The 24,053-nt window shown below is 35.3% G+C and overlaps 1 protein-coding gene across 1 annotated transcript in view; it reads right to left on the bottom strand.

Annotated features, from left to right (window-relative positions):
* Positions 1 to 24,053, bottom strand: part of LOC108573377 (pyruvate carboxylase, mitochondrial) — a 75,871-nt gene that overhangs the window by 44,222 nt on the left and 7,596 nt on the right. Inside the window, exon 2 of the mRNA XM_017935815.1 lies at positions 2,925 to 3,486. Within this exon, the coding sequence (XP_017791304.1) occupies positions 2,925 to 3,057 (133 nt within the window). The 5' untranslated portion in view covers positions 3,058 to 3,486. The remainder of the gene's footprint in view (positions 1 to 2,924; positions 3,487 to 24,053) is intronic.

The raw sequence follows: 24,053 nt of genomic DNA on the forward strand, positions 1-24,053 counted from the left end.
TAAAAAAGTTGTCGAATGTGACCTTTACAATTTTCTTCGCGATTTTCACAAATTGCAATTTTTTCTAGTCATCTAGTATACTAATCCTAACTTCTCAAAAAAACTCAAGTCGTTAAGTCCAATTTTAAAAAAGTTATACTGTTCTAAGGAGTGTCCGAATATTAGTAAGAATCACCGTATATATTTCATAGCTCAGAACTTTAGAGGATACAATTTTTGTACATCTGTTCAATATACACATTTTGTTCTGAATCATGCTTTATTTATCTTAATAAGCACGTAACCAAACGCAACCAACCATATGTAAACATAATTCATAACATTCAAGTGTATTGAGAATATTACCATAGTTATAGCTCTTCCATAGTTTAACATATGAAACACTACTGAACTAGGTAGAAACTTTTCGTCGAAGGGATCAACTATACACTTCGTTCTCCAACAGGATTTTCTGAACGAGTATCGGATTCATCGGATTACTATTAAAACGCGTCGAGCAGAATTCCTTTTAAGTACTACCTTCAACACTGTCCGATTCTCTAGATCTCTTTAATGTACACATTTACAAGCAAGCTCTGATCGATTTTGCTACTTCTCCATCAATTAGAATGTTTTTTGCCGTACTTCATATATCAACTAAATCACTATGCTTTGCCTATTACTCACTTTAAATTAATTATTATTAATATCAGTAGTAATATTATTATTATTCCTTGCTTCGTGACCACGATCGACTCGTTTATTCGTGTGCAACTTAGCAGACATTTCTCTAATTGTTGCTTCACCTTCTTTAGACATATTTTTTTAAACAATCAAAAGTAGTAAAGGCTAGGCTCATAAACAAGCTCACGACTGTACCTCGTTTTTCAAGAAATACTGCTGATTTATACTTTTATATCTTAGCGGTACATCATTGTTGCATAATAAACGCGAAACAGTAGTAACGACAGTACTGTAGGAACCGACGACGGAAAAATATTGAGGGACCCAACCGGGAATCGAACCTGGGACCTTCGGCTTAGCAAGCAGAGGCTTTGCGCACTACGCCAACCACTCCCTCTATATTCTCTCTTCGAGGTTTCCTATTTGGGCATGGAGGCCCCGATACTATACTCGGCTATCCTGAACTGAAATTCGCCCTCGAATGTCCTCAGTGCAACACAACTCGACACTTTCGGGCACGCTCCCCCGCACAGTGGCACACAGCCGAAACAAGGCATTTGACCTTTCCAAGCCGAGGCTTTGCGCACTACGCCAACAACTCCCTCTATATTCTCCCTTCGAGGTTTCCTATTTGGGCATGGAGGCCCCGATACTACACTCGGCCATCCTGAACTGACATTCGCCCTCGAATGTCCTCAGTGCAACACAACTCGACACTTTCGGGCACACTCTCCCGCACAGTGGCACACAGCCGAAACAAGGCATTTTTGGGAGACGTGCAACCCTCGAGATGTTTTCATCTCACAGCGCATGGGGCTTCGTGCAGCCGTAGATGCCTCCATCCCGGACGAGCCCCCATTTGTAGGAACCGACGACGGAAAAATATTGAGGGACCCAACCGGGAATCGAACTCGGGACCTTCCCAAGCCGAGGCTTTGCGCACTACGCCAACTACTCCCTCTCTATTTTCCCTGGTCGGTTTCCTATTTGGGCATGGAGGCCCCGATACTACACTCGGCCATCCTGAACTGAAATTCGCCCTCGAATGTCCTCAGTGCAACACAACTCGACACTTTCGGGCACGCTCCCCCGCACAGTGGCACACAGCCGAAACAAGGCATTTTTGGGAGACGTGCAACCCTCGAGATGTTTTCATCTCACAGCGCATGGGGCTTCGTGCAGCCGTAGATGCCTCCATCCCGGACGAGCCCCCATTTGTAGGAACCGACCACGGAAAAATATTGAGGGACCCAAACGGGAATCGAACCTGGGACCTTCGGCTTAGCAAGCAGAGGCTTTGCGCACTACGCCAACCACTCCCTCTATATGCTCCCTTCGAGGTTTCCTATTTGGGCATGGAGGCCCCGATACTACAATACTAATACAAATAATAATAGTAGTAACCATAATAATTTTTCTACCGTTTATTAATTTAAGTATATATTTATATTCCGTTGGGAAGATTAGAAAGTTAACATTATTTTAGAAGGGACGCTTGTTTTCACCACATGATTATTCACTCGAACATATAATATACAAGAATGCACACCGCATATATATTTCAATTAGTTACCTCGTTATATCTACTATATTTGATAGAGAGTAAATTTTTATTGACAACATATATTTTGAACAAGTTGGGATAAGTCTAACCATATAAACTCAAATAAACAGACTAAAATTTAGAGAAGATATCACTTATGTAGAAAAAAAATAACTATATGCAAAACAAAATATTTACTTCCATTTGATAAAGTATTAATAACTTTGATTAATCTTACGAGAAGAGACTGTTAGAAAAAATGATCTCCAAGAGGAATCCGTTCTAGAAATCATTTTACGTTCCTCGAAGAATCATTTCATAACTTTAAAAGTAAACAAGATAACGACGATTTTTACTTTTTCCGATCAATCTGTGTGTAATATTTCAGTGATAGTAACTATACTTACTCTAAGCAATTTGTTTCAATTATTCATTTCTGGCGATGAAGAGTATGTACTTTAAATTTTAGTAAAACATTTTGTATGTATCGTATCAGTTCATTAATGACAACTCGTGGTGAAGAAATTTATAAAATTTCTATAGTAATACTTTGAAAGACTTTAATCGTATTTTAACTAAGAAACGAAATATCATTCACGTTTATTGTATAGGTACAACAGGAATTTCGTTTATCTTTCAGAAATTTGTGAAGTTCGCTAATGTTCCAGTTGTAGAAGTTCCACAAATTTCTTCACCGAAAGTGAAAAATAAAACTTACCTCGATTGGCGACGAGGACGCTTCTGATTGGTTTGTACTGGACATCGGTGCTGAAGCATTTTGTCGCAATTTTGTACACTTGCAGCGCGTTTCGATGCTTGATCAAAGCGTATCTAGCATGCGAGGGATGCATTTTTGTCGATAAAGTATAGCAACACTTTCACCAAATATAGCAATTACACTGTGCCCAGGTTTTCGACTGATTACAACTAGAGCGCGTTCGTGTGAAAAAATAGATCTCCTTATGTCGAGTAACGAACTTGTTGCAAAATGAACGCGTTGAATATCTTCCGGTAGGTTGTTTCGATATTAACTTGTAAATATGAAAAATTTGTTACTACGATGACAGCGCTACAGTCTTCTTGTATTCGTTGCAAAAATATTTCCCTTGCCTCCTTCCTTTTCGTTGTGCAAACTCGACACTTTTATTCTCAATCGAACGACACTGTATCGTTTTTGGCACTGCACAAATCGTCGTACGCTGTATCAAAGGTTCGATCGAAAGAGTGAAACCGCACTTCGTTCCTTATCGGGAGTCCGGAGTGCAATGATTGCCAAGTTTCTGAAACAAAGATTTTCAACTTTACATATGGTTAAACAAACACTTAGCGCCTCGGCCAATGCTGGCGTTATTTGTTAGATTGTATGTAATTGGCACAATTACAAAATATCTTGTCTTAGATAACATATGGTACGATAACCAGGCGATGTCTATTTTAAACCTAATATTGTACCTTCTAATTCGTAACGAATAATTTTTTATCACGTATAGTGTCACATTTACATACACTACCGGCCAAATGTTTGGAATCACTGTGCATTGCAAGTTGCACAAAAATTCCCCAGAAATGTTAGCATTTATAATAATTTTCCAACGAATTTTTTATTAATCGAAATGAGATAACGTGCTATTGATCTCCACAACGTCAATTTCAAAGCAATAAAGAATTAGTAGCAGATTCAATAATATAAATTGGCAAGTGATTCCAAACTTTCGGCCGGTAGTGTATGTACGAAAGAATAGTCGGAAAGGAACTTGCATAAATTTATACCTTAAATAATATTAAACGCGCACGTTTTTCCCTGTGAGCAGTGATTCAACGAGGAAAAAATGAAGTAGGTCCTGTTATGATTAATCTTGAATTACTAAACGAATTGGGCAAAGTTTCGATGGAAGTTACTTAGATTTAAGGATGAAATCTTTAAGTCACAATAAAAATGCAGTACCTACACTTTTAGTACTAACGTTATTTACTAATTATTGTGTAATTCACAGCTGACTAATATTTTTTTAAAATATCGTCACAATTGGATTAGTTTTTACTGTTTCATTTGATGAGTAAAAAGAAGTACGTAGGTATATTACTTACGATGAAATAAAAAATTCCATATTATTTAAAAATTTCAAACAACCCAGTTCTTTCTTTCTCTCTTGATTATGGTATTTTTGTTAGTGCCGTAGAGTATACATTCCCAAGTACTTCAACTTGGATTATAAATAATTTGGAATACGAAAAAAATTATTGCATACAATTTTAATACTACCGTGTATTTTACTGTATACTTAATAATTTCCTTAACGAAAGATTAATAGAACGAATAGTTACAATCAATTTTTTTCCAATTCACGTGTATGAATTCTGATTTTCTTGAAATCATTATGCAGCGAAGGTATCACGCTTCTTATGATATTAGCGAACGATTAACTATATTGTAGACTTATTTTTATTACCATCGTTATCACCGTTTTATCATAATAATCGTGTCGTGTGTTTCAACGAGAACGCGATATCGCGAAATACGAGTTAACTCTCAGCGTGACGTGGACAAAATAATCATTTTGCACGTGCTCGATACAACGAGTTTACGTATTTTATATATGTATGTACGTAACAATTCAATTATTTGGTAAATAATGAGTAAGTCGTTGAAATCACCGAGAGTTTAATCTCCACTTAAAACTTGTGACGTAAAAATAGCTGTGTGTTATTCAAAATATTTTCAAGGATGTTTTGTATTTTTTTCGGATTAGTGATACTGTCGCGTCGCGTTCTTTTGCGATGTTCAACAGGAAGCTCGCGGTCGCGACTGTTACCCGCCAAATTAATCTTGGGTAACTAGTTCAAAATCTACTTTGCTCGAACGTTAGCAAAACGTAGAGTGCGTCACGAACGATTGACGACTTTGTTTCAAAGACTCGAATTGTACTTGAACGGCTGGAGAGAGTATCTTGTTCACACGAGAGAATCTTTCGAATGTGTTGTGTCTCACGAAAGTAAAAATTACCAATCAACGTGTCCCTTGATTGTCACCCACCCTTCCATTGCGCCCTTGGCGCGCTTTTCCTTGGAAGGAGTGGGGCCCTACCTGCGGAATCTTCGCTGTCCTTCGGTGACGCGTCGGAAGTTCCCGCCAGGTCAACCCTCGGCCGAGAGTGCCGTTATACGCGCGTGTGGATTGACCCTTCAGTAATACCTGGTTTATGACACGTCTTCGGTTATTGAGGACGCGGAAAAGTCGAAATTCTAAAGGCATTGTTCTGTAAGAAATTACTTACTTTCTCGCGGAGCTACGAAGCGTCTTTGTTCTCAAAAATAACCTTCTCGTGCGAGCGTGCCATAAACCCGGTCAACGAAGACCCCATGCGTTCCGTACCTGCGCGACGGAACAGATACGATGCACTTCAAGTATAAGTATGTACCTACTTACATGGTCCGACAAAGAGATCTGATTTGTTCCACAAATATACCAATAACATACAAGCCAAGCACGCGTTCCTAGATTAATTCAGAAACGAAGTCGAATTCTTATTCCAAAGAACTTGCAATGTAAACAGATTACTGTTCACGCATGATATGAAAACGCGGTAAACGAGCTACAATCACAGATCTGACGGTCGGTATATGTAATTCTTTTTGAATGAGGAATCTATTACGTATAAGGACTATTTGGCGCGTTTTAAATAATACGCTATATTTGAATAAAATATCACACAAAAATATGAACAATTAAATACACATATAAACAAAGGGATTCGTGTTTGAAGTTAGAGTCTACAGGTTAAAGGCAGGTAACATTTTTTGCTAATAAACTTTCTAACAGAACCTTGCTTGCAAACATTCCGACACACTTTTCCTTTTGCTTTCTTGCACGAGGCTTCTGTTAAAAAAGAAAAATATGCAAATAATGCGTAATTTTAAATAATAAAGAATTATTTCTTTTTCCCTTATTACTGTACTATCATGTTGTGTACTTAGAAATTCATTTTTAAATATGTTTTTGAAATTGTAATAAATTTGTTCAATTATATCTCCATATTTTCGAGGAAGAGGAAGATTCGAGTTAGAGGAAGATACGTGTAGTATCTAAATTGATTTTTAAGTCATTTTCAATCTGCTCATTTATTTCTAACTAACTAACGAAATAACTGTTTTACTTAACATCGGCGCTTATTTGTTTTCATTTCTCTCAAATTATGTTCAATTAAAAACTTTTACTACGATTAAAAATATTTCTAATATTAACTTTGTTTGATTAAATAATAGTTCCCTTTGCGTAAAAACCTGAAAATTTATAATTTATAACAACAGACTTTTATACACTATTACGGCTGTATTTAAGAAACGCGAAGTATGCAACGCTCAAAAATCTAAAAGATCGAAAGTATTTGTTTATTGTATTTTTAGAAATTAGATAAGATTTAAGTATATATGTACATACACTACCGGCCAAAAGTTTGGAATCACCTTCCACTTTTCGTCAATATTAAATCTGCTGCTAATTTTTTATAGATTTGAAGTTTGTCTCAAATCCACGTTTATCAATTTATCTCATATCAATTGATTCGAACGATAAAAAATTCTCAAAGTCTCTGACTTTTTTCTGGAAATTTTTGTATAAACTGCAATGCTCGGTGATTCGAAACTTTTGGCCGGTAGTGTATGTATTCCTCCCTGCGATAACATTCTTCGATTGATTATTGACGACATACATTTACATGATAAAAACAATATTGTGTGAATGACATCTAATCTTGCACTCCTGATAACCGTACTGATATAATAACCAATGACGTATCAAAACAATATCATTGTTTCGTGACAGAAAGCTCGTACTGTGTGCGGCGAAAATTTTACTTGAACACCATTACGACGATGACTTTAGAAAAATTTGACAACAAAAGTCTTAGTAATTCTCGAATCGTCGTTAGAAAAAGAAACACTCGAAGTACACTTCTGTATGCATCCAAAAGGATCGAAGACAAGCAAATTCATTGCGTGATTCACCGTGTAATTTCACTGTAATTGAAACGTTAAACGCCGCGATTACAATTAAAACGGACGTGATGAAAAATCGCGTATGTGATCGCGATAAAAATCAGCAACCGTTAGTCGCGAAAATATTTTGGATTGGAAGCGAGGATTGATTTGTAAATCAAGCACGTTGACAAAACCGATTCAAATGGGAGGCTATTTGTTTCCCGGCCTTCAACAGCGTACTTTGAATCCGCAAATCGTTCCAGCCATCAATATTCTTACGATACGCGCCTCTTATAAATAAATAAAGCCTGGTTAAAGTCCCCCCCAGAATACATTGTGGCGGAACGTCATCGCGAGTGTGACGATGTTCGTCGAATGAATTAAATTGGAACCACGAACGGATGAAATTTAAATGCTTCCAATGAAATTTCATTCACGCTGGATCTACCTCCGTTTCAGATTTTTCTGTTCAAATTAAATTTAGTCCTAGCAACTTTCTCTGTTCTGTTACAGAATCGCTGTAATATTTATCAACGACGAAATTAGCGATGTAGGTAAATACTGTTGGATTAAGTTTAGCCATTACTATAAATATTTTTAATTTCATACTTTCCACGTGTACTTTCTACTCAAGAATTAGTTTTACCTTTTCACTGTGAACATATTTGTCGAAAAATCACATGATACTTGTAGTATAAGTATTCTCGAAACAGTACAATTGCTGTAAATCTTGCCTATACAGTTTTATATGTTACATAAATAAAAGAAAATTTTTTCCATTACTTTTTCTATTGACATCAAGGTTAATACACTTTGCGTTCAAAATTCTCCGAGTTCTTGTATTTTCATATTTAGTATTTCACGATAACAAAATACACCTATCCCCCGATTTACACGGTACTTGATTTACACGATTTCACCTTTACACGGTTTTCAAAATAACGGCTTTTCAGAAATATAAATTGTTAAAAATAAAAGTTTATGCTGCGCACATATTTGTACAGTCATTTTTTAGCACCGTTCGTTTGTTAACACTGGCGTAAAACCAAAAAATGAACGGAATTTCCCCCTTTTTTGCACACAAAAAGCGTTCACATTGTAACGTAAAGTTTGCTGCCGCCGCGGATCTTTCATTGGCGACCGGCTATTTTCGCCTTCGTCGGTCGCTCGCTCGAAACTAAACCCTGACCCTGAATATTTTTCGTTTTTCATTTTTATTTTATTTTTATTTTACATTTAAAATAATGAATTTAATTCAATCACTAACTAAATTATGCGTATTTTGTTTTTTCCCCGATTTACACGGTTTTTCATAGAAAAAGCCATGATTTCGATTTACACGGTATTCTGATCATCCGTGTAAATCGGGGGACAGGTGTAATGCGAAACAACTGAAAAAATGACAATCACGAATTTTTCTCGCTATTTTGATACGTTAAAACTAAAAAATAATTTTGAGAAAATACTACGTTTCGTTAAAAAATATTCGGTATTTCTATGGTGACACTTAAACATTGTGCAATCTATCGTGCAATCCCCTTTCAAGGCCCTTTTCAGATTTCCTGAATTAACAACTAATTTCCGTGCACCAATTTCAATTTAAGAGCGAACGTAATGGCACGGTACGTATTCAGATCCGTGACACCTTGAAACTGCAGTGTTCTATTTATAATAATGTAATAGTTTCGATCGGTTTTTACTTCTCGGGCAATATCGTGCCACGATTCTTAGAATGAACCGGTAAAAAACAAAAATAAGGAAAATTTATTTCCATCCATTTTTATTTTGCACCTTTCACATTTCGTCGAACTGTTAAGTATGCTCTGCATCGTACGAGCACAATTTATTCATCGGGCGCCTATTCGCTGCAACATGTGAAACCTTGGAAATTCCAGGAGGATGGTTCAGTAAGTCGAAAGAAAAGGCAGATATCCCGAGAGATACGAAAAATATGAGAGAGTGTTTGAAACGAAAGTTGTAGGATATTAAGGGGGACATATTATGCTGTCATTTATTTGACCTTGCGATGACATGGGAAAAGTCTCGCAGAGGTCAACTTGGAATTTTTAAATTGGAACCTATATTATTAACTACTAAGCTGTTTTCAAAACGCTCCTGAACATATTTTTGCACAAGTCGTTCTCGGGATGTAAATCCTCAAATTTAACATGCCGCCGGCATTAGCGTTACCCGTAAACACTTACGTGTAAATATCTGTGTGTAAACACTTCACATTCTGTTTCGAGTTATCAGACGTACGATTTGCGAAAGCTAAGCAACACGTTACTATCGCTGGTCTGCAATTGAGCCGTTTATTTTGATAGCGGTGTAAGTCCATTTTCCTAAATATCGAGATATTTAAGGGTTCCCGTTTTAATCGACTGAAAAATATTAACGATCACTAGTAGTCTCACTTTATGTTCTTTGAGGTGTATAAAATATATCGGAATTGCTTGAAGAAAAATTGGGACTTTGTGACCACAAGTGGACCTACCACCACTATCAAAATTATCAAATTTTCAATAATGTGACTTAAATCATATTTAATTGCTTAGAATTCAAGGTTTTCCCAAAGAACTATATTATATTTTCAAAAATTTAAATCTTTTATTCATGTTATGCGAAGCAAAATGGCGTACAACTTTAAACAATTGTACGTTAAAAATAAAAGAATATTCATGGTTTTTAATTTATTAATTTAAAACATCTTCATTGACACCGTGAGAAAGGTATTTGAAATAATTGTGGTGCACAGGTGGAATATGAGGCAATAAATCACTCGTATCTTTACATTTAGCTGAGGTTATGGGTATAGAAGTTTTGTATAGAGGTGATAATTTTGTCTTTCACATGCTTTGGTCTATGATATTTCATGGTAAGATTTAACAACATGTTTTACGTGCAATTCATGCATAATCTCGATTTTTTTTTTAAATGGACCACTGTCAAAATAAACGGCTCAATTATTGTACTTGCTATTAGATGTAAGTGCGTACAATGCCCAACTATCTTCCGGAAGAAATTATGAATACGAGTGACTGGGAGTGGGAGGTATCTTTAGAAAAGCAGCACGCCAAATCTGTCGGCAGCAACATTGCAGAGAGTAGAGAAATCTTTTCGAAAATTAATAAACTCGTGCATTGAGTAAATAGTCGACTAGGATAGGATATCCTTACACGCACAAAATCGTTTCTTTTCAGAGCCAACACGACGTACAAAGTCCGACTGATGAGCAACATCCTCGCGGTGTGCATCAGGTAACGTTAATGCCGGCGGCATGTCAACTTTGAGGATATATATCTCGGGAACGGCTTATGCAAAAATACGTTCTGAAAACGCTCCGATGCCAGCTACAAGAAGGTGTAGCTAAAAATATAGGCTCCAATTTAAAAATTCCAAGTTGACCTCTGCAAGACTTTTTAATGTCGTCATAAGGTCAAATAAATGACAACGTTTGAAACTGCAACTTTCGTTTGAAACATTTTCTCGTATTTTTCCAGATATTTGCCGGGGGAGACTAAAATGGAACCAAAATATTCATTTCAACTACTGAAAATATTTGACACCCTTTTTAAATCGAAACTAATTATCTGTGACGTTTTACTGCTTTTTGGATAAAATTTGTGTATTTTATGATGCTATAACGTTTTTAATCGAATTTTGGACTTCTTTTACATTTCTGAAACGTGTACCAGATAAGGTATGTTGCACAAACTGAGAAAACAGAAAAAGTGCTATCTTTGACTCTAGATTTACGACTGTAGTCGAAGTCACAGAAGAGTTGTATCTGTACGAATATTTTCTTGTCTCCATTCCTCATAAAAAAAAATAGGATTTCCTGATTAATAATTGATAGTTTGAACGCATTAAACAATACTGACGATGTAATGAATTTCTGCATCGAACTAATAAAAAAAGGAACTATGTCTGCGGCGTCATATTAAGAAATATTATATACATTTCCATAAAACGAAATGACTTAATGTGGCACTTCGTTAAAGTCTCAATAAACGCTGTGATATGAAGAATAGAAAAATATAGCGTTCCATTTAAAAAACTTAATTTGATTTTTAAATCTGCCCCACTGCTACACCTGCAGAGACATTATTTAGACCACCTAATGTCCCCCATATACAGTAAATTCTCTACAAGTGTCAGTCAGTTTGGATTCTACAAGTGTCAGTATAGATGGTCCTACGCCTAGGCTGCGTCATTGCTACGCCTATGTTATCTCGCTCGCTGTCAGTCAAGCGTGTAACGCTACACCACTCGGTTTCTTTTACCAGATTTCACGGTTCGACAATTCATAATAGAAAAATATAATTTCTTTAACTTTACTTTTCTTCATCTTGAATTTGTTTTAACATGTTGGTCGAGATTTCTCTGATGAAAAAAAATGTAGGGCCGATTCTACAAGTGTCATTCAAACGGCAGGCCAATTCTCCAACTGGCAGTCAAACGTTAGGCCGACTCTATGTGATGTAATTCAAGGCGTCTGTTTTATCTCAATACAGTGAAATATCTGGCGTGATAGTGAACGTGTTAATAAGTAAATGTTGTTCAAATTATGTCGTGTTTGATGTCATTTTTATCAGAAAAATCTCATGAGTATTTTAAGAAAAATTTCGGGATAAAAAACGTAAAATTAAAAAAGTTGGTATTTAAATCGCTTGGTCGCCTCGACTCACGTTTCATCCTTATCTTTTATTCGCTGTCCTTGTCTACGTTCGGCAAACGACAAAGGCGGGTGCGAGGCTCGAAAACGTAGTCCCTGACTCTACAAGTGTCAGATTTACGTTCCTTGCGGACTGACACTTGTGGAGAATTTACTGTATCTACCAAACAACTTTTGTAAGAACATTTTTGTTAGAACATCTATCTTTCGTGAAATATTACTTTTAATTAATTAAAGAACTCCAGGAAATTTTTTTTACGTGCTATGTGAGTCACTGCTAGTTAACTTTGTGAAGAGACAATCTCTTGTCAACTTGAAGGTCGAGCTTTACTGAAATTTTTCGAAGAGTATATTTTGGTAGTGACGTGGTGCAAATGATTACTCGCGAAGTTTGGTAACAAAAATATATTTATTGAAATGGTAATGCTTAAACTAATTTTAAATGCAAGCGATATGATGCGCGTGCAGAGGTCTACGACAAAAGGCCTCGTCGCCACAATATGCTCAGTGTGAATTCGCCAAGATTTTGCACATTTGTAGAGAAATTTTCAGCTATCAAGAAGCATTTTTCAAAGATGATCTTTTTGACGCTTTAACCGCGGACGTTAGTTTTTCCGTTACTTTTCGGACAGTAATAATAATATGCAGTCCCATTCGGCTCGTCCAATTTGGAAAACAATTTACCGACTGGACTAAGAAATTCTTCAATTTCTACGAAATGTACAATAGCATTATACTCCTGAACATTTTTTTACTCCCGATCGTTTCAATCACTTTCACGATAACAAAAATAAAAATGTACAAAATTGTCACGAAATTCAGCAAGTCGATAAGGGTGAAAAAATCTTGTCTTCTGATTGTCCGAGGTTGATGCCTCTTAACGGCAGAGACTTTATCGTTCTTTGACATCGTCTATTTTACAGAACACTTTCCTTATGTAACGCGTAGACTATGAACCTCGAGTGAGACAGTAATTTGCAATTGTATTGCACTCCGATATGCATAAATCCATGTGCGTTCTGCATGAAAAAAAAAAAAACGTCAACGCTTTGCTCGAAAACAGCAAGTGTGAATATAAATACTTTAATGTCTTTATATTTATACACAACACTTTATTGCATCTGTTTATATCAAATTGTGATAAATTTGCGCTTTCTTTTGACGTAACTTGTGAGTTCGAAGTGAAATAAGAAAATACATTTAAATTAAACGATTTGTATCATTGCGACTGCAAATATTTTATTTCACGTATCGTTTCAATGTCTCATTTGCTTGGTGTTTCTCTCCGGCTTTGACACAAATTTTTTATGCTGCTGTTTTACAGTGTTATACGCAATTAAGGTAGCGAGAAAACTGATTATGTGCTAGACACGTTTCAAACAAAATTATCCATTGTAAGCTTATTATCTGCGTACTATATACTACATACTAACGCAGATATTAACTTTCCGATATTGGGACTTCAAATTACTTTCTCACAGAAGTGCATTTTTTCCAGTGTAGTTAATAAAAATTCAATTATTGCACAGTTATGAACTTTAACGAGAACAAGTTGTGAGCAATAACTGAAACAGGAAAATTTTAGAAATGCAATACTTGGTTATACGACAATTGAAAAAGTATAAAATGTCTTTCCTTGAATGTTATCTGATAATGAAATTAAAATCTACAATAAAATTGTCCGAATTAGGGAATTTGTTGATAATGTAGGAACCGACGACAGAAAAATATTAAGGGATCCAACCGGGAATCGAACCCGAGACCTTCAGCTTACCAAAGCCAAGGCTTTGCGCGCTACGCCAACCACTCCCTCTATGTTCTCCTTTCGAGGTTTCTTATTTACGCACGAAGGCCCCGATACTACAATAATATAAGTAAAATATGAAAATACGCGTAAGTACTGTTATCCTTAATATAACGACCACCTTGTGAATTATATTTACATTTTTATTCCATTAGTGTTAAAACATTGCGTATAACCTTGAAAATGGCTCGATACAATAAATTTTCCAATGCGTAATTTCAAGTGTAATAATTTACATACCCGATTCCTCGTCGGGCACAAAGTAGGATCCTTTAACGAAAAGAATATTAACAATGTTATTAACTTTCGAAAAAGTTTAAAGAATACTTCGTTGTTAATAAACAATGGAACAGCTTGGGAGAGAAAGGTAATTTATTATTTTCAAGTTCATTGAAGCACGAGGAAGCACGATTCACTGAATAACACGCTGTACAAACTTTAAACGTAATGTTTTATAGGTTATAGGCGAACTGCCGAATGTTTGATTCAGGTAGAGAGATGCGCGCGCATACAATTTTAGAAAGGATCATTGCTCATGTGTAAATACATATGTGTGTACCGTGAACCCTTAATACTTTTCAGGTACGAATAAGGTTAGTTCTGCGTTACTATTCTTGTCCCTGACATGTGATACGATACGTGCAGTATTATTACTATTATTGTTAGTCAAAATTATTCGTTAAATTATGCTCTTTCCATTTAAAATATAATTAAGAAGCACGTATAAAACAAAATTTATATACACTACCGGCCAAAAGTTTCGAATCACCGAGCATTGCAATGTACACAAAAATGTCGAGAAAAAAGTCAGCGACTTGAGAATTTTTTATCGCTCGAATCAATTGATGTGAGATAAATTGAGAAAAGTAGAATTGAGATAAACTTCAGATCTATAAAAAATTAGCGGCAGATTTAATATTGATGAAAAGTGGGAGGTGATTCCAAACTTTTGGCCCGGTAGTGTACGTATTATTTTTCAGAAAGTTAATCTTTTTTAGAAATGAAATTTTTTATTACTTGCAAAATTTTATGGTAAATTAGTGATCTGCTTGGTACTTTGAAGAAGGGAATTCTAATATCTTTAACAGTTAGTTCAGTATTTTAAAAGTGAAATTAGTTTAACTGGTTTCTAAATTGGATTTCTAGATTGTACTTACTTCTACGATTAGTCGGTTGACAATGAAATACGGTAAAGGTAATAACGAAACATTCTGTATTAAACAGTTATTACGAGCGTTTGAAAAATTCTTACCTTGGCAGGATTTGTTAATTCCCACGCTATTGTAAATCACGTTCGACAGTACTGAAATAGAATGTTAAACAACTGCCAACATTTAGTACATATAGTTTCGTTATAAAATGAAGGTCCCTACTTTGCCAAGAAAATCAGAAGTAAATGAACTGTCATTGACTCGAACGAAAATATACTGTTCGTACAATCACAATTGCAGGCGTTATATAAAGTAATCTTTATAATTAGCTAACAAGCAGGTAAATAATTTTTAAATCTTTAGTATTTTCCAAGTATAATTTGACGAATGTAAATGTAATAAAAATACAACCATTACACATATATTATCGAATAGATTGGCGATACAAAGAAAATGTCAAGATAACCTAAAGTATTCTAGGGGCACAATTTTTCCACGTAATTGAAATTTTTGGTACACTAAGGGGTCAAGGACATTTCAAGGTCATCGCGTTTTTTTAAAAATGGAATTACAGTAAATTCTCCACAAGTGTCAGTCCGCAAGGAAGCTAAACCTGACACTTGTAGAGTCAGGGACTAACGTTTTCGAGCCTCGCGCCCGCCTTTGTAGTTTGCCGAACGTAGACAAGGACAGCGAATAAAAGATAAGGATGAAACGTGAGTCGAGGCAACCAAGCGATTTAAATACCAACTTTTTTAATTTTACGTTTTTTTATCCCGAAATTTTGTCACGCCAGACAGTGAACGTGTTAATAAGTAAATGTTGTTCAAATTATGTCGTGTTTGATGTTTTTTCATCAGAAAAATCTCATCAATATGTTAAGAAAAATTTCGGGATAAAAAAACGTAAAATTAAAAAAGTTGGTATTTAAATCGCTTGGTTGCCTCGACTCACGTTTCATCCTTATCTTTTATTCGCTGTCCTTGTCTACGTTCGGCAAACTACAAAACGTAGCAACTCGAAAACGTAGTCCCTGACTCTACAAGTGTCAGGTTTAGGTTCCTTGAGGACTGACACTTGTGGAGAATTTACTGTATTAGGAGAAGTGATGATGTAGTGGCACAGCAAAAATGATCAACATACTAACACAGGTTGATACATATAGTAACCATCTGTTTAGTATGGGTGAACGCATGCATTTTCTTCTGTAGTGTGCCTTCCTCTTGTACAAAACAAAGAATACTTTCACAATTGAAATACCACATTTCAGTATATTGCCCAAATCCAATTCAATACACGTTAGTTACAGTTCACATCAAGGCGAATTCAACGATTATGGTCGCTCAAGGTCAATCAAGGTCACAGGTAAAGAAAATGTCGTTTATATCTTGTCAAGATACGTGAAGCTTGTGCTGCAGTCGTGAAATGTTTACAAGTAAGGGGCCAACATTTCCGGTATCTGCTCAAACGATTGTAAATATTGTAATCAAGAAACATTGCAATATTAGAAATAGATGTAGTTGGAAAGATAGAACGAATTTTTCTTTACTTGTGACCTTGATTAACTTTGAGTAACTGTAATTGGTGATCTCATCTTGATCTGGATTATACTTAGGGGGAGTTCCCTTAACGCCGGACGGCACCTAATATCGGGCATTAGCTGTATCTGTGATAATTGAAACGCTACCGAGCCGTTATTCTGCGCACCTCCCAGAGGAGACAAAAGGAATAAAACTAAGTTTCCTACGCGTTTCAGTCGCGAGTGCACAGGTAGAGAGATTCATTTAGGAGAAACCTTAAGCGTCCGGCGCTAGGGGAACTCCCCCTACGTGTACTAAAATCTATATAGTTCCATGTTTTTAAAAAAAAAAGGTGGTGACCTTGAAATTTCCTTGCTCCCTTCGTTTACAAAAAATTCAATTACGCGAAAGATTTTACCCCCTGGAATAGACTTCAGGCTTTCTTGACAACACTTTTTTTGTATCACCAATATTTTCGACAATTTCCAGCTGCAACCCTGTATATAGGAACTTGACAATGACGACAAACATTTGAACTTGACCAATAGATCAGTTGCAAGTGAAAATTTTATAATCAATGCACAGAATTGATACCGTACATCGTGTTTCTTTTTATGTTATTTTTGTACCAGATGTGGTCGCGTAACGGCAATATCTTTGATGATATTGATCATGCCAAAGAATGTCATTAGTCACTATTAACGTATTTTCTAATTTGCTTTTCTCTGCGTGAAAATGTTGAGGAGGTTTTACCATTACCGTATATAGCGTATATTTGTCAGTGGCAAAACGGTCGACGCACGATCGAAGGAAAGGGTTAACAGTAGGTCATTGAATTACTTTCAGATGGCGAAATGTTTAGCGGTTATCCTTTTTTCACGTTCCTGTTTTAATAATTCTTTTCAGGACGTTTTGTAAGAGGTACACGTGCGCGGACAATGTCCACATGTAACATCCATATTAATGATTAATATTGTTGCGTGAAATAAAATTTTAGCAATTTCGACCATGCAATCCTTTGTAACCATTCAACCCTTGACAAACAGAACGCTGCGTTGAACACGTTAAATTACGTGTGTCGTAGACTTGTCTGAAGAAGTATGACACTGAGTAAACTCATTCGCTTCCAAATCTCTGACTATTCCGAAAAATTCTGATTATTCCATAATAATTAAATTACTCAAATGAGCAGTATATTCATATGTATATCCTAAATAAAATTTCACCTGTACGTTTGTCTTATAGGAATTATTTTTCCAGCTTTTTCTGTAAAAATTGCTGGTGTGTAAAATGAAAAGTGATCAATTTCAAGAATTATTTACGAATTGCGGAACACTTGCGAGAATATTGAATAAACATAGATTATTTTACTATCGCCATTCATTAATATTTATATCGTTAACTTTTTTCTGAACGGGAAATAAATTTTTTAGTCTGTCGTTTCTGTAAAAATGTAACAGCTTTTTCGCACTGTAAACGAAAAAAATTGTGTTACATATGCGGCTTTATAATTACACATACACGCCATGTTTGCATAACATAATTAATTTCAACTATGACTTGTATTAACTACATCTACCAAACTTTATCACTGGAATTGTCATTAAGAAAAAATGGTGACAGCTTCGTTATTACCTGGAGCAGTTTACAGAAAAATATCATCGAGAATAAATTATTGAACGAGAAAGTAAATTGTTTATTGAATTTTTTTCAAATACTTTCAAATTTCCAAGTATTTGCGTACATTTGTTGCTGCGATGACTATGCACAACAGCTGACTATGTCAATGACCGTTCAATAAGTCGCTGATTTAATTATCATTGAACACATCATATCGAAACCTAAAAAACGTTTTCACTTTATCTCTGCTACCTATTGTAGCAGTGCTTTGAATATGTATTTCTCCTTTCTTTAAATTTTTTATTCTCATACCTCATTTTCTTTCCCATGCTCGTGTTATCATTCACCGATTTTCACGAAACTTATTTACGATACAACAATGTAAACACACTGCACTAGTCTCGCGGAGACTAAAGTAACAAATTCTTCGATTGATCAATAGGAATGAAATAATTAAAGGAGCAATATGTATATAATAAAATGTAACACTTTATTTTCGTTTACACTAACAACGTACAGAGTATTTCAGAGGAACAGCTAATGCAATATTTGTGCAGCTTTGTACGTTTCAACAGAAGCAAGCGAAAGTGCAAATAAATTGTAGAGAAATTTACAAAGTGCAGACAGCTGTCAAACGAGGTCAGCAGATAATGATATTATTATAAACGTATTGTAAACCCAATCTGACAATTACTTTAGAAAAATGAAACGAAGTACAGAAACTCAAATGAAGTAACTCAGAAAGAAAGGGAGCGGATAGAAGTAACGTGATAAGGGAGTATCGCTGCGAAAGATTACTGAGAATCGCGAAGTCAGTCGCAAAATAAGGAAAGCCTAGTCCGATGTGTATTAACAATCTAAACAAACGATAAGCTGTAACTTCTTTCTGATTGAAGAGCGTATAAAATTGCACGGTGAATTTGATAAGAATGTTCGACGAACGCTGCGAACCGCTGATCTAGAATTCGGATTAGAAGTCGAAAAGAAAACCAGTTGTTAATTAAAAAAAAAAAAAGGCTAAAGGAAGAAGGAAACGGCCCTCTTTGATAAATATTACGAAAACAATTTGTCACGATTGGAAATGAGTCCGATGAAGAGAATTTAAATCGATGTAAATCAGATGGGAAGTTTTAGTATCGAAGTTCATCAGAGGGAAGGAACTATCCATTTAAATAAACGACGAAGTACAGGGGTCCATCATCCATTGAAATTGCTTGTCGTGCAAAGATGTTGATTGAATAGTGTTGCAAAGTGTCGCTATTGATTCACTTAGATCTCGTCGAATTCGAATATTTCAGTGCGAATGTTTTCTCAGAATCATCGATACGATTAAGCACCTCGAGATTAGTATTTTTGCATGATTTATGGAAAAATATGCAAGCAATCTCAAGCAGCCTAGAAACCTACAAACTGAAGGAACCTTTGTGCGTTTGTTACGCAACTGCAAGATAATCTTTCGAACCGCACACCTCTGGATTGTGCTGCAGATGATGATATCTTTTATTTAACATTGAAAAATGACAGTCGATGAATTTCCAATGGACGCACGAATTTCGCTTTACATGTCTCGCGTACTTGAGAAATAAATGTACGAATATTACGAACTTTAAAAAGCATGTAAATTTGTTAATTACGATTTTGAAGAAAATTCCAATTTGTTTTACAATGACGTACTAAATGTCATAGAAATTTATGCTTGAACCGTTAGCTTTTTATAATAAACCTTGGAAGACGTCATTAAATTGTTTGAAGAATACAAAACGGTGCACGTAACATAAAAATTATTTAATGCTTGATATGTGTATAATGTTTAAAATATCGTAGATCGATCCATCTATATACAGATTAAGTTAATCAGATTAACAGAAGCATGATATTTAATTAATCTTTGCGAAAGAGGAATTCATAACTGCTGATTACTGTGTATGTTTCACAATGTACCGTTGCATGATAAATTTTGTTTACCTGATTCATATACAAATATATATTTTAGAAGCCTCATCGAGTACCCTAAAAGTAAATTTGCGATTTATTTTTTAATAATCTAAAAATGTGCGTATAATTCCAACCGTAACAATATCTTCTGCGCGAATGAAATTAAAAATTCCGATCTATCCGTATTCTTTGTTTAGAACTGTAGCTTACATATGTGAAATTTGATAAAAATAGTCTAACATTTTGTAAGAAAAATTTGCAAAAAGATGTTAATTTTTAACATATTTTTTAAAGAAACAAATTTTTCAAAAGTCTGCTTACGCCATATTATTGGCCTTCTAAAACAGCAAAATTTGCATTTCGAATTTCTTAGCTACGGCTAATAGTTTCCGAGATATTTGTGAAAATAACTTTTTCAACCCCAAATTTAAGGGCTGTTTTCACCTCTTCAGAGTGGATATTCGCACATGAAAAAAAATACGTGTCAAATATTTTTTCAAGTTCTACAATATATAAAAGTTTCATCGAAATCGGCGTGTAACGTTTGGGTGATGTCCCTTGTTAGTATGCTTGAATTACTATTAGTTTTTGACAGTAGTTATCATTTGTCAGTGTTTGTGCTAAGCAATTATTACTTTATATTAAACGAGTTTCAGATTAAATCCACCACAATAAATGGAAGAATTTCATCAATTTTGTGGCAAATTGCGTTTGTACATTATTTCTATTGAGTTCAGTTATAGTTATAGTTGAATTCAGTATCGTTTCTTTTTAACAAAGGAACTAGTACTACTTTCAGTCTCAAATACAGCCTGTATAGTGCATTGATATATTCGAATTTTGAGTTTAGGTTACTTTCTGCGAGTTCAAGTTATCTGTATAAGTTTAAAGGACGTAAGAGTAACATTTAACCCTTTCGTTACTACGGGTGACTATAGTCGCTCTCCATAAGATGTCACTGACATACTACGGGCGACTATAGTCGCTGTCCTTAAAATGCCACTGACATACTACGGGCGATTATAGTCGCTCTCCATAAGATGCCACTGACATACTACGGGTGACTATAGTCGCTCTCCATAAGATGCCACTGACATACTACGGGCGACTATAGTCGCTCTCCATAAAATGCCACTGACATACTACGGGCGACTATAGTCGCTTTCCTTAAAATGCCACTGACATACTACGGGCGACTATAGTCGCTTTCCTTAAAATGCCACTGACATACTACGGGCGACTATAGTCGCTCTCCATAAGATGCCACTGACATACTACGGTCGACTATAGTCTCTCTCCATAAAATGCCACTGACATACACATCGAGTATCTTACTCTGGACCTGTAGCATCAGTATTTTGTTTTGCAAAAAAAAAAACACCGTCAAAGCAACTCGGGTCGCAGTGAGGCGTAAACGCGGCCGCTGACGATCTTTCTCGCGCACCGTGCACACTTTTGGCGCGGCGGCTCGTCCAGCGGGAGTGTCGCGCCGAAGGAACCGCCCGTAGCGAAAGGGTTAAAATATCTAATGTTATAAGAATTTAGAAGAGGACATACTGTAGTTATAGCGTTTACATTTTAAATAGTTTTTGAGTTGGTTAAAAAATTTAACTGCGAAAAATTCAGTCTCGCCGATAAGCATTGTCTCAAACGATCTACAGGAAAATGCCGATATAGCTATCATAATGGAAGGTAACTTAAAAGTTACTACGCGAGAAATCGCAGTGAACTTGAGATCCCTTCAACACCAGTAATGACAAGATTACACTAGTTAGGAGAAATAAACAAGTGTGTAATGTGAGTTTCACACAGATTCTGAACCGATTATTCGTGTGTCTTACACTTCAATGAACAAGAGCATACACCATTTTTCGACAGAATAGTAACTGACGGCGAGAGGTGATTCGTAGGAAACAGTGACTAAATCTAAAGAGTTATTTCAGTTCTCGAACTAAAGAGTAGCGTTTCTATTTAAAAGGTGTTGTCACCCGTGTGATGAGGTACAAGGGAAATAAGGGAGGGTTGCCTACGTATATTGTAATGGTCGTCTAAATCACATCTTACCGATCACTTTGTTATTAATAAATATAAAAAAAAGTGATGAAAATGTGAAATAAACGAGCAACGAGAAATGTAAACGAAAGATTTTCAATCATACTTTATAGGAATTACGAATATTTAAAAAAATCAGGGGCTCTTGATGCAACTTGTGATCAATTTGCTTTAGCTGATTGTGGTATAGCAATGCAGTTTTATTCTGTATCTTTGCATTTTTCTAAAGGTAGGACTATTGTAGAATATTCTAATTTCAGGTTCAATCGATACTTATGAATAAATCGATCACATTTTCTAAATGGTATCACCGCAAGATTTCTTAAATCGCACGGATACGAGCATTCCACTGAAGAAGGCGTGTATTATAATTTATACTAACAAAGAAGAGTGGGTTTGCATGAAATGCAAAATGTCTTCGTGAAACTTGCGGACAAGTATTAAAAACAAACAAAAATTGATCATTGTCCCAAATATGTTATTTAATAATCATTACTTTATGTTCCACATTTTCTTCCTTATTTATTACCGACAAAATATAATTTAATATGAAATACGAATTAAGATTAACTGAAATACATCATTTTTTAAACATTATATGTCGAGTGTCTCTTCATTTGTTCTTAATAAATCTGTATAAGCATGCATTAATAAACGATTCCTTCACTCATTCATACTTTTATCCTTATTTCCATTCGCAAATTTCGTACTTTTAGAGGAGGTATGATTTAGGAGACCGGTTGTTTACGTAATGTCAAACAAAGACTTGTAACAAATTAATGTGTCTTAAACATCAAGCTACAATATCCAATATTAACTTGTGAACAAATTAGTGTTAAATTGGAATTATAACGTAAAGTACGTTAAACGGTAATACAAATTTTACAAAACAGGAAGGCAATTATCTCTCGGTACTGGAGTGCTTGGTCCCTCGTTGCAGTAGCCACAGAATAAAAATTTAAACTACCAAATATTCTAATAATTGTTACCGGAAAGAATTTAAAGAAGAAGGTTATCAGCGTTTTTTGAGTTACAATCTACAGAATTTTGTAGGGGAGAGATTAAAAAGCCGGTAGAATTTACAATGTAGTGTAAAAACGTTATATTTATAAGAACTTTATATATTCGATTAAATAAATATTACTTTAATATTTTCGAAGTCTTTCAGAAGTTGTCCGTAAACTGACCTAACCAGTGACTCGCCAGAATATTTAATTTAAAAGCTTCGTAAATTTATTTTGACGTATCGACAATATACTTATTAAAACTTTTCGTAAAATGTTTGGAAGTGTAACGAAACATTACTGACAGGAATGAGTTCACATTTACGTTTAAAGTCATAACTTCGAGCTCGTTATATTTTTCGCGCGCAGTGTACTTTAAATAATCATAAACACGTGGGCTATAAATTTCACAATCATCGAAGGATTTTTTTTTAATTCAAAGAGACACATTTCCTCTGGCTAAGTAAAGCTGTATATTACACTCTATTCTTACTCTACAAATTATATTTTTATTTTATTACTTCATCTACGTGTACAAGGTACAGAGAAAACTTCAACAGCTTATCTTATGCGATTATTACGATTTTATGTATTCGAATAGTAATCATGTAAACATGTCTAAGTTTAACTGGTAGTCGTTCATTAAGTCTCAAGTCATAACAGCAGAGAAAGTTGTTTTATGTTTTATGTTACAATGCAGTATGTCACACTTAAAATAGGCCAAATGAGCCCGTTCAGTGCACAAATCGATTAACTCCATAAAATGAGAAGTCGAGAAATTATTATAAATATAAAAAGTTATGACTATACCGAGTGCTTTGACACTTAAATTTCAGATTTTCGAAAAAGTGGAGTTAATCGATTTGTGCACTGAACGGCTCAAATGTCTCCTTGATGTCTCCCGATTTGAACAATACCAAAGGACGAACACGCCGCAAAGAATATTTCTCTTCCAAAGTCACCATTTTTGCCACATAAACGCGTATTGGAACTGACAATAAGACACGTTCAAGGATGTTCAATGATATGGCCGTGAAATGGCCTATGATTCTCCAAATTAAAGTTAAACGTGAAATTGATTTCCATCAAGATCGCAAGACAACGATCGT

Source organism: Habropoda laboriosa, unplaced genomic scaffold (assembly GCF_001263275.1).
Source record: "Habropoda laboriosa isolate 0110345459 unplaced genomic scaffold, ASM126327v1 scaffold146, whole genome shotgun sequence".
NCBI classification, from domain to species: domain Eukaryota; kingdom Metazoa; phylum Arthropoda; class Insecta; order Hymenoptera; family Apidae; genus Habropoda; species Habropoda laboriosa.